We start from the raw sequence: 11,509 nt of genomic DNA, 5'->3' as shown, positions 1-11,509 counted from the left end.
GCCTGGGCCCAGGACCCCCCGTGCCTGGGAAGAGGGAGCTGGGGCCCCACCAGGGATAAGGGGTGAAGCTTGGGAACCCTGGGGTCCCTCTTCCCCCACCCCTGGGGTCCTTCTTCCCCTATCCCAGGGTCCCTCTTACCTCCCTGGCTTCCTTCTTTCTTCTCTGAGGTCTGTCTTTCCCCTCTTGGGGTCCCCCTTCCCTGGGGTCCCTCTTCCCCCATCCCGGGGTGCCCCTTTCCCCCCTGAGTTCCCTTTTTGCCACCTGGGTTTCCTCTTCCCCCCTCCCTGGGTGCCTCTTTACCGCCCTGGATTGCCTCTTTCTCCCCTAGGGTCCCTCTTCCCCCATTCCGGGGTCCCTCTTTCCCCCCTGAGTTCCCTCTTTGCTATTTGGGTTCCCTTCTCCCCTCTCCCTGGGTTCCCTCTATTCTCCTCCGGGTTCCCTTTTTCTCCCCTGGGTTCCCTCTTCGCCTCTGGGTTCCCTCTTTCCCCATCCCTGAGGTTGCTCTTCCCCTATCCTGGGGTCCCTCTTTCCACCTGGGGTCCCTCCTCACTGGATCCTTCTTTCCCCTCTCTGGGGTCCCTCTTTTCCCTCTTCTCCTCCTGGACCTAGTGCCCCAGTTTTCCACATCATTACTGATGGCATTACTAACGTACTAATGTGCTACTACTGTGCTAATGACTTGTTTTGAAATCCTTTCATTTTTCCTTTTTTTTGTGTTTCTGTTTCTAATAATTTTTTTAGTCTTTGTCTCCCTGAGGTGCAGGACAGCCGCAGGGGGATAATTTCTGCCCCTTACCCGTGGCTGGTTCAGGGTCTGCACAGCAGAGCTGCCCAGAGCTCAGTGCAAGCTGGAAGAGCTGGAAACAAACCCAGTTAGCTTGCCTGCAAAACACTGTGCCTGTGTTTCACTGAAGGGTGAAACCGTGTGGAGGATGGTAGGGAGCAGGAGGCAGGCTGGGATGGTGATGAAATCCCATCTCTGTCCTTGCTCTCCTCCACAAGCAGAGGCTGGATGATAAAGGAGATGAGAGGTTGTCAGGTCAGAGGTCCAGCCAGCTTATTTTTGGGGTGATATACTCACCTTCAGTCTCACTGTTTATTCCCGGGCTTATTGCCATTAAACATTGCCAAAGTTGCTTAAATCTTCCCTCGTTTTCTGGGTAATTAAGTCTTAGAATCATAGAATGTTAAGGGGTTGGAATGAACCTTAGAGATCATCTAGTCCCAACCCCCTGCCCTGGGCAGGGACATCTCCCACCAGAGCAGGTTGCTCAAGGCTTGATCCAACCTGGCTTTGAACACTGCCAGGGTTGGGGCATCCACTACCTCCCTGGGCAATCTGTGCCAGTGTCTCACCACCCTCACAGGAAAGACTTTCTTCCTACTATCTAATCTAAATTTCTCCTCTTTCAATTTTACTCCTTGTCCTGTCACTGCGGTTCCTACAGTCATGTGAGGGATCCTCGCTCTGTCACAGTTGCTCTGGAGCACCCCTAGATATTACAAAACCCCCTTTTATTCCTCTTGTTTTTCCTCAGCATTCCCTGTTTTTGGCATTTTCCAAATTTGGGCTGCTGTACTCTGTGCGAGCACACCAGAATGCTGCCGTGGCAGGGCCAGGGTACTATGCCATCATCAAGTTTTACTCAGCTGGAGATGCCAGCAGAGCCCAGCGTGCCTGCAACGGGCAAAATTTGTTTCAGAAGTCTCCCTTGAAGGTAAGAGAACAGCCCTGGGTGGGAAACATGCAGGACCCAGCACTGTGTCCTCCACAGCAGGGTAGAATCATGTTTAATACTGATCTCAGTGGTGCTGCTGTGTTGACATCCCTCACTGCTGGCTGCTGGGGAGCATTTAAGCAGTAAAATAGCAGCATCCTCCCTCTGGAATAATTTACAGGCGTGTTCCTGGATAAAGCACCAAAGTGATATTTAACACACCTCAGGAACACACACATGGTCCGGGAATAGGTCACACTGGGATGAATGTCCTGGAGCTGTCGGTGGTGTGGCTGAAGTGGGAGCCTCACAAGCAGGGCCTAGCTAAGCAGGGTTCTTTTCTCCTGGACAGGTTTGTATTTGCAACAAGCAGAAAGGGTTTCAGCAACAACTCCCTGCTCTCAGCAGCAGCAAGTGCCAGGAATTGGCCAACCACTACCTTGGCTTTAATGGCTGGTCCAGTCGCATCATCACGGTAAGGAGCCCTTTGTGTTCATCCATCGTCCTTCCCCTCATCCTCCTCTTCATTAGAGTGGCTGGTGGAATAAGAATTGTCCTCCAAACAGCAAATAATAGCTGTAGGAGCTGTGTTTTGGCCTATGAATGGGGGCATTTTGTGAGCCTGGGGGAGCAGATTGCAGTGGGTGAAGGCACTGATTTGGCTTTTCAGTAAAACTGGAGGTGAGCTGTGATCAAAGCAGTGCAGGGCCTGACAGTGGTCTTCACGTGCTGAAAGTGAGATGGCTGAGACTCCCAGAGGATGAGGACTGTGAGCTATTTCTAAAACAGAGTAAAAACAGTGAATATCCCTGTCTGTCTCCACCACCTCCTTCTGTGTTGGAGTCACAGGCTGTGCAGAGAAGGTCTGTGGCATAGGCCTAAGTGGGCATAACCCTACCTATCCTCTTCCTCTTTAATCAAACCTATCCCCTTCCTCTGTAATCAAACCCAATACCCTTTCCTCTTTAATCAACCCCTATACCCTTTCCTGTTTCATCAAAAATAATTCCCTGTGCTCTTCCCAACAGTTGCAGAATGTGTCTGGCTTGGACGGTGAGAATGAGGAACTGGGAAAGACCATACAGCATCAGTCTGTGAAATTCCTGTGTACTCTGGAAGTGACACTGCCCAACCACAGGATCTGCACCAGGGGAGTTGCCCTGGGTGAGGCAGATGTAGGAAATGGTGAAGGTATGTTTTGGAGGCAGTGGAGGTCTCGTTCAGCAGCTGTTGCAGATACTGGTCAGTCTTGGGTTTGCTCAGTTCATGGGTCAGATAAGGTATCTGGATTTATCTGGAGACAAGGATCTGTGCAGGGCCTTGTGCTGTGCAGGGAGGGATCCTGAACATGCCTCTCCCCTCCCTGCTTCACACAAGTATCACTTTCTCTTGTTCTCTCCCTCTTGCCCTCAGCATTATTCATTCCCCATCACAGCCACTTGAGCTGTGAAGATGCCATGTGAGTGTGTCTTTGGCACTGATACAGGCCATACAAAGCCCCGGGGAGGCTGCTGCTGTTAAGGAAACTTCCCTGTGTGACCATCTAGGAGCTACTCTGGCTGTCACTCCCACCACCAGAGACTTTCACTGCTGGGACCCTTCACTGGTGCTCCACTTGACTCCCCACACACCCCACACTCACATAGTCACACAGGTTTCCCATAGCAGAGTCTCTGATGACTTGTTCCATAAAGCATTTGCCACACAGTAGCACAAACAGCTGAGCTGGTGCCTCCAAGGAGGCAAGGAACTCTGGGGTGTTTATCCCCTCACAGCCTAAGTGCACCAAGTCTTTCTCTTCCTCCTGAGTTGTCAACTCCAGCTTTCTTTCCCCTTGTCCATCCATGTGTCTGGCCCCACGGTTCTTCATACCCTTTGTTATGCAAAGGGTTGAGAGTTCGTGGCCTCATGTCACACCCAGAGCTCAGTCTGCAGTTTGCAAACCGAGTTCCCTGCACCAGATAGATTCCTCCACAGGTTTCCTCTGGCATCCCTCCAGCTGTGTTTGGTTACGTTTCCTGTGTGCTTCATGTGCAGTGTCATCTCAAGGTCAGTAACATGGTGCTGCTTCTGTTCAGATCCGCTGGAGTTCCTCACGGCCATGAAGAGAGCTCAGAAACTCGCAGTTGGGAAAGCTCTGTCTGGGGCCTTTCAGAAGATCCTCCTTGTGGTCTTGGGTAAGGCCTGGCTTTGTGTCAAACACTGGGGTGAAATATTTGGGCTAATATTAGAATTTCCATGATCATTGATGGGAATTCTTTTTCCTCTGAAGCTTTCTTGAGGCTTGAGGAAGTGGACCATTGTGGTCTGTAGTGATTTAACTGAGTGGTTCCTCCCTATGAGCTGCAGGAGTGAAAGGAAAATCTGACAGGAAGGCAGATATTGTTATGATAAATAAGGCATTGAAACTTTATGTTCCAAGAGCAAATGGTGACAGGGAGATCTTTTCAACACTATGCTAAACAGGGATATGAGGAAGCTCTGCTTCCAGGGGTAACAGGAGCTGAACTGCAGCACTGTGCATGGTCCTGTCCTGGCCATTATTGAAGCAAAATTGTCTCATTTTTGAAGTTTAGGGTAGATTTATTGTCATAACACAGTAGTAACTAACCATGTCTCTGGCTGTTTGTTCTGTTTCAGAAAATGGGAAAGTGGCTGTGGAGTACAATTCCTCCCTGGAGGAGCCCACGGACTCCTTAGCAGAAGAGGAGCTGAAGGGGCTTGTTCAGGTAAAAGTGGTGGATATTGAGTTTTTCCATGTCTGTGTGTTACACCCAGGGATTAGTGATACAACCATTAGCTGTGACAGTCTCTGACAACCTCCTTGTGTGCAGCCATTACCTCCACTTAAATCCTAGGAAGTAATTACAGCACACTAAGGTTTTACAACTCCTAGTTTTTTTGTTACCTTTGTGCAGAAATACATATATGTTTTAGATGGGACAGGAAATCAAGGAGTACAGAGCTGTTGTGGTGCAGCCTGACAGGTCTGACATATGACAGCATCCAGGGCTGCTCTTTGTGGAATCGGTGAGAAAGAAAAGCCTGATTAAGCCACAGTAGGTTAGATCAAGTTATTTTATAATAAATTCCTAAATAAATCAAACTCCTCATCTGAAAATGCACTTCATAAACTTCCCCTTACCTAGAGGGAATGATTGCTAAAAGCTTTGGTAAATCCCTGCAGGTGGTAGTTGCATCTGTTATCATATACTCAGGTATGTGCCTGGGTCCTGCTCCTTTGTTATTAGAGACCTGAAATGAGGACACAGAGAGGTGTGTCATTAAGGCTGAATCATTAAAGTTGGAAAAGATCTCTGAGATCAAGTCCAACCTATGATCTAACACAACCATGTCAACTAGACCATGGCACTAAGTACCATGTCCAGTCTTTCTTTAAACATCTCCAGGGATGGTGACTCTACCACCTCCTTGGGCAGCACATTCCAGTGTCTAAATTCAGAAGGACTTGCCTGGGAGGAAAGCTGCTGGATGTCCTTCTGGTTTGTTGCCTTGTGATATCAGTCTTTCCAAAGCAGAAATGTTCCCAAGTGGCAAACTCTTGCACATGGTAAAAATGTAGTTTCCAGGTGCAGAGGGGTGAAGCTAAAATATAGAATCACAGACTGGTTTGGGTTGGAAAGGCCTTAAAGATCATCTAGTCCCAACCTTCCTGCCAAGGGCAGGGACACCTTCCACTAGCCCAGGTTGCTCCAAGCCCCATCCAGCCTGGCCTGAACACTTCCAGGGATGGAGCAGCCACAGATTCTCTGGGCAACCTGTGCCAGTGCCTCACTACCCTCACAGGGAACAATTTCTTCTCAACATTCCATCTAAATCTCTCCTCTTCTGATTTAAAACCATTCTCCCTTGTCCTGTCGCTATCTGCCCCTATAAATATCCCTCTCCCCCCTTTTTATGAGTACCCGTGAAGCCTTTTCTTCTCCCATATATGTTGTAGAGAAACATATGTTGTAGAGAAAGGAAATTTACTCTTGATTTCTCTTTCCAGGTCAATGAATTATCCTTGGAACAGTTTGACCTCGAAGAAGAAGTTCTGTCTGACCTCAGTTTTGATGACATTCCGTGAGGCACCGTGTGCCTCACATCCAGTGTTTGCTTTTCCTCCAGATACCTAACAGCGAAAGAAATGGGCAATAAACTGACTGTTACTAAAACTAAGCCCCAAAATATATATTGGTTTGGAAGGGGAAGTGTGTTCCTGTCAACTTATTCAGGTCAGCCTTATCTGGAAGCCATCTTAGCTGCATGAGTATTATTTAGACAAAAGGGCAGATGTGTGTGCAACACTTCCAGAACAACCAAAGGAATGAGCCCTCCTTGCAGGAGCCCATGTGGAGCTCGGGTTTGCTCTGATCCATGGAAGAAAGCCTGAGATTGAAGATGTTTTACCAGCAGGAGTAGCTGTGGGACTGACACAGCTTTGCACAGGACAAAGTATTTCTCTAAGTGAAATTTGTCTAAAAGAAATCAGCCTAAGTCTTGTAATGTGTTGAATCACATCTTGGACTCCGGCTCTAAGTAGATGGGATGTTATCATCATGTAAAATAAAGATTCTTTGTATTTTCAAACATGTTTTTCATTAAATTAAGTAAAAGTTTGCAGCCTGGTGTGGCGAAGCTGCTCCGAGGCAGCACAAGCAGTGGAAGGGGCATCAAGCTTACGAAATGAGGCTGGGGACAAGGGATTGGAGAGATGCTTATTGGATATCAACCCCCTGCCAATTTTTTTGGCCTCTCTTTGGGAGAAAAAAGAAGGTGATTGAAAATCGGGAGAGCTTAGGGAAGCTGGGATCTCTCACAGGGATGATGAGAGATCCCTCTTGAAATGAGAATGTTGCCTGACTAACTAAAAAAGAGAGGAATGGGGTGATTGGCTGCAGGAAAAACCACCTGATGCTGACTGAGCTTTTAAACCATGAAGGTAAAGCAAAGTCCAATGGCTGGATGGTGACTTTAGATAAATCCAAGTGGGAAGATGCAGTATTTCCCAAGGGAAGTGATGGGATGAACTGGCATCCATGGGATGCAGTAAAAAGGCCCTTTCACACCCAAGCTGACAGTGACTGTTCATCAGAGGACCAACATTTTGAGGGTGGGGACCACCTAGAGCAAGGCAAAACCCAGGCATGCTCTAAAATAATTCTGGTGGGATCAGAGTCAGGACAAAATTCCTGGAGATGGAAGGAGGGTTATCACAGGTTACACACAAGCTCAAGTCAGAGAGAAGCACCATGTGAACTCAGGGCTGTGTAACATATACAGTGTCAAAGCAAATGAAAGTAAACATGACAGTGCAAATGTAATTAATATTTTATGTTCTAATTGCAACAGGGATTTATCTGGCAATAAGATCAGGTCAATTGAGGATGTGCTTCTGAACTACTGCCTTTTTTGCAGCGTCTGTGAGTTATGAAAATTTCTTTCTGCTATATTTAGTGAACTCTTCTTGCATTTATAACCCTTTCTGTGTAAGTCTTTGGGGACAGAGAGGCTCTTTAGGAGGTACCTGGCTGTACCAGGAACTTACATCCCAGCTAAGACCACACTGGATGGAGATCATTACTAGACCCAGTATGTTGCCAAGTAGCAGATGATCAGCCAGCTGATCAGTAACTGACTTTGGAGAATCTTCTGTGATTTCATATTGATAATCATTTCCACTGCATGACAATCTTGTTAGGCTTAATTCTGTTATATTTGTTACTTGTAATAATGTTGTTCTCTCTGTTTCTAATCTACACCTTTGCAGAAAAGAAATCTTGGCTGCAAAATTGGAAGAGGGATGAAAAAGCCAAACCCTACAAGGGAATATCTTGTGATTTAGAGCATTCTAATAATCATTTCAAGTTTCCAAATGGATACATGATTTGTGGCATGAGTAGGGCCATTGCCTGTTTAAAATACTGCCTAAGGCAAAGCTTAATTTCCAAGTGCACTGTTTACTGAGCTTCTTAAAAGCACTGGAGATGGCACCAGCTGGCACCCCCTTGTCCTGTGTTTGCTTGTCATGATTAAATGTGGCAGGATGGTTTTTCCAAAGAGACCAGGCTGTGTTCTGGCTCCTGGTGTTCCTGAAAGACCTGCACCCCCATGGTTGACCAGATCTCCCTATGAAAACACCTCAAGAGCTGATCAGTTCTTCTCAAAAGGAAGTTCTGTCTGCACAGATGCACTCTTGGCTTACATTAAAGTGAAATCCAAACCACATCTTATTAGTGATTGAAGAACTCAGTCATAAATTGCAACTCATATATTTTTGAGCACATTAACAACACCACATTCATCCTTCTGACTTCAAACAATTTGCCTTTTTTGCTTGTTGTGAATTTTTCAAGATGTGTCTTTTCTCTGCATAGAGGAACAACATAGACGAGACAAACCAAGAGGGAGAATTCAGCCTAAGAAAATGTGGTTGGTATCTTGGAGCTTTCCAGCAAGAGCCAGTGAGATATCCAAAATGTTTTGGTTTGTAGCACATAGAAGAGCTGCCAACAATCAAAACCTTCTCTCTTTGGTGTCCACATTTAGAAACACTAAAACCCAAGGGCAAAAAAGGAAATCCTTTATCTTCCATGATGCACAAAGGAGGAGAGGAAATGGATGACAGAAGCTGAATGCTGCAAGGAAAAATACATGAAGATAGCAAAGTGCTGCAATGGGAATGGAGGAATCCTAGGAATGGGTTGGACCTGTCACTAAGAGATGTTAAACTCTGGATGCTCTGTTTCCCCTGCCTGACAATCTCCAGTTATTTCTGTGCTCTCAGCAAAAGGAGATGCTAATCAATGATACAAGAGCCCAATAGGTTTCCATCAGCAGATACTAGCAGGGTGGCCTGGCAGGTTTGAAATCTGTGATTGCTTGTGGAGATTTGGAGCACAGAGGTTGCTACAAGGCCTTGATGCTCTTCAACATTTTCCTCAATGATGTGGAAATTAGTGTAAAATTGCAGCTGACATAACATAGAGACAACACAAAGACAGCACCAAAGATGTGGTGAGTCACACAGTGATCTGGTCCACTTGGCCCTGTAGTGCCAAAATGTGTGTCAATAAAGCCAAAATGAAGTCAGTATCTGGGTAAATGCAGGAGACCTGCACATAATTTCTTGAGAAGCAGGGCTCTAGGTAGAGGGTCACCAAGAGCAGGCAATAAATGCCATCTTCTGGGGAAAAGGGACTAGTGAAATCCTTCAAAAGAGGAAACCATTGCCATCAAGGGAAGCTCCTAGAGATTCAGTGGGGCTGTTTAGTATCAGACATAATAAAGCAATGCAGATTCAAGTGTCAAAAGAGAAGAGCTACGTGAGGTAAGTGGTGACTTCCCCATCTTCTGGGTCATTGGATCATCAGAGACCCTTCTGGATGAGAAGGATTAACTCTGAGCACTGTTCACAGGATAACAGGGAAGGGTGGAAAAGCCTTGGCCACAGAGCCTGCCCAGAGAGGAATCATCTGCCCACACATCACCCTGGTGAGGATTGCAGGATCCTCCAATTTCTGCAAACCCACTAACCTATTTTTATTTCTCTGTGACTGGAAAGCTGAACTATAAGCACAGTCGCCAACACATCACATTTCCTCCTTGTGCAACTGTTCCAAAACCCAAGCCCTGCCACACAAAGCAAAGACAGACACACCTCATACTACATATTGGGCAGGATGGAGTAGCTTTGCTGCTACTAGCCCAGAGAGGTAAGCTGAGGAATTATGCTGATGTTAATTCAGCTTTGATGGACAAACTAAGACAAAGGGTTTTTGCTCTGTGTTTAATGGTTGGTCTGGGATACCACTGTCACATGCAGTCCCTCAGCTGGATAGTGGCAGCTGTTTGCATGGAAGTATGGACAATGAAGACCCCAGTTGGGCATAAGACCTGTTAGAATGAGCCCAGAGTCCAGAGGAGGCCACCAAGTGGATGAGAGGGCTGGAGCACCTCTGCTATGAGGAAAGGCTGAGACAATTGGGATTTTTCAGCCTGGAGAAGAGAAGGCTCTGGGGTGATCTAATTGCAGCCGTTTGGTACCTGAAGGGAGCCTGCAAGAAAGATGGAGAGAGACTATTTACAAGAGGCTGGAGTGACAGGACAGGGGGGAATCGATTCACACTGAAAGAGAGTAGATATAGACTGGATATTCTTCCCTGTGAGGGTGGTGAGGCACTGGCACAAGTTGCCCAGAGAAGCTGTGGCCGTCCCATCCCTGGAAGTGTTCCAGACCAGGTTGGATGGGGCTTGGAGCAACCTGGTCCAAGGTCCTATCCAGCCAAGATCGTTCTATGATTTTATGATTTCTGAAGTCTTCTAAGGTTTTTGACCCCAAATTCTATCTGGGAAAAGTGGTGGACATTGTGGAGAGGGTGGATAGATAAGGAGCACCAAGTTCTTTCCAAATCTTAGCACAACTTGGGTTTAATCTTTTCCTTGCCCTTTTCACTGGTAAATCCAGCACATCATTTCCATTATGCCACACAAATTAAGACAAATGAAAATGTCTCTGTAGTAATTATGAATAATATGTTTGTACCTAGACATAAGCAATGAATCGATTATCTGCCCATTTCTGACATTGGGATGTGCTATAGTTGCACTATAGCAATGTGGAAAAGTGATAAAATTCTTTGTGCTTTGGTTTTCTATTTGGAAAAGCAAAAAAAGAATAATTTTGGCTTTTCTACAGCATCAGGGCAGATGATCCAATATTGTGTGAACAACTGCAGCCCTGGCATTGTTTGGGTTTGGTGTGTACATGGATTAAATTTAGATGTGATGAATCCACACTGTGCTATTACAAAAAGGCTTTTTTTCCTCCATTTTTTTGTTCAGTCATTGATGCAATGCAAACTTCACACAAGATATTTCCAGGCTTTTGTGTGTGTTTCTCTGGGGCACAGGATGCCAACATTAGTGAGTTCAATTACCTGGAAATCAGATATCTAAATACAAATTTAACTATTTGAGATGGTCATTCCTGGCTCTGCTCTCTGGAATGTGATTCATCAAAGCTATTTTTACCATTTCCCTTAGGATGAGTTGTGTGTTGTCTCCTGGAAGTGCCTGATTCTCTCCTTTGGCTATGAAGGAGACTGGAGTGAACAACTCAGATGATGAGAGCTCATATGCTTGGATAAACCCCTCCTTGCAATTTCAAACCTTCTCTCCTTCCCTTTTGTGCCAATCTCCCAGGTCATTGCCTGGACCAGTGCCTGGACCTGCTGGGATGTCTCTCTCTCTTTCCACCTCCTTCTAGGGCAAGGCTGGACCAGCCAATCTTTCAGGATGTCCCTCATACAACTAATTCCAAGTGAGGTTCACTAGAAGTGTTTGTTGTAAAGAAGAATCCGAATAAAACTTGACTCTGGTGATGCTTTCATCTCCTGGTTGCATCTACTCATGCATAAAATCATAGAAACATAGAATCCCAGGATGGCTGGAGTTGGTCTTTCAACCTCATCTCATTCCAACCCCCTGCCATGGCCTGGGACACCTTCCACTAGACCAGGTTGCTCGAAGCTCCATCCAACCTGGCCTGGAACACTTCCAGGGATGGAGTAGTCACAGCTTCTCTGGGCAACCTGTGCCAGTGTCTCACCACCCTGAAAATTAGGAGGATTTTGCTTGTACCTTATAATTGGTTGTGCCTATTAAAATACTCTCTGTGTGCATTTGACTCCTTAATCAACCTATCCTATGACACTGCAAGGATCTGGATCAAAATCCTCAAGTCAATGTGGTGCAGCACTTCTGATCCTGAGAAAATGTCCTCTCA

The 11,509-nt window shown here is 46.2% G+C and overlaps 2 protein-coding genes across 2 annotated transcripts; one reads left to right on the top strand and one right to left on the bottom strand.

Annotated features, from left to right (window-relative positions):
- Positions 1 to 301: 301 nt before the first annotated feature.
- Positions 302 to 643, bottom strand: LOC103803969 (collagen alpha-1(I) chain-like; the record flags this gene model as incomplete). The annotated part of the gene is made up of 2 exons (XM_009076550.1): positions 635 to 643; positions 302 to 510 (listed from the first exon to the last, which is right to left on the bottom strand). Coding segments are annotated over exons 1-2 (218 nt in total), but the record flags the coding sequence as incomplete, so codon positions are not given.
- A 370-nt stretch (positions 644 to 1,013) lies between these two features.
- RDM1 (RAD52 motif containing 1) lies at positions 1,014 to 5,809 on the top strand. The gene is made up of 7 exons (XM_009076548.1): positions 1,014 to 1,040; positions 1,540 to 1,719; positions 2,072 to 2,194; positions 2,748 to 2,910; positions 3,798 to 3,896; positions 4,360 to 4,448; positions 5,732 to 5,809. The coding sequence occupies exons 1-7, from the start codon at positions 1,014 to 1,016 to the stop codon at positions 5,807 to 5,809; spliced, it is 759 nt and encodes a 252-aa protein (XP_009074796.1).
- The last annotated feature ends 5,700 nt before the right edge of the window (positions 5,810 to 11,509 follow it).

The sequence above is a fragment of the Acanthisitta chloris genome, unplaced genomic scaffold, assembly GCF_000695815.1.
Source record: "Acanthisitta chloris isolate BGI_N310 unplaced genomic scaffold, ASM69581v1 scaffold7996, whole genome shotgun sequence".
NCBI lineage: Eukaryota > Metazoa > Chordata > Aves > Passeriformes > Acanthisittidae > Acanthisitta > Acanthisitta chloris.
This window is presented reverse-complemented; position numbering and strand designations above follow the sequence as displayed.

Bases quoted from the DNA above. Each gene is read 5' to 3' on its own strand.
- RDM1 (XM_009076548.1), top strand. From the start codon at position 1,014: ATGATAAAGGAGATGAGAGGTTGTCAG. The intron at 2,195-2,747 runs GTAAGGAGCCCT...TCTTCCCAACAG, and splicing joins GGTCCAGTCGCATCATCACG to TTGCAGAATGTGTCTGGCTT. The intron at 3,897-4,359 runs GTAAGGCCTGGC...GTTCTGTTTCAG, and splicing joins GATCCTCCTTGTGGTCTTGG to AAAATGGGAAAGTGGCTGTG.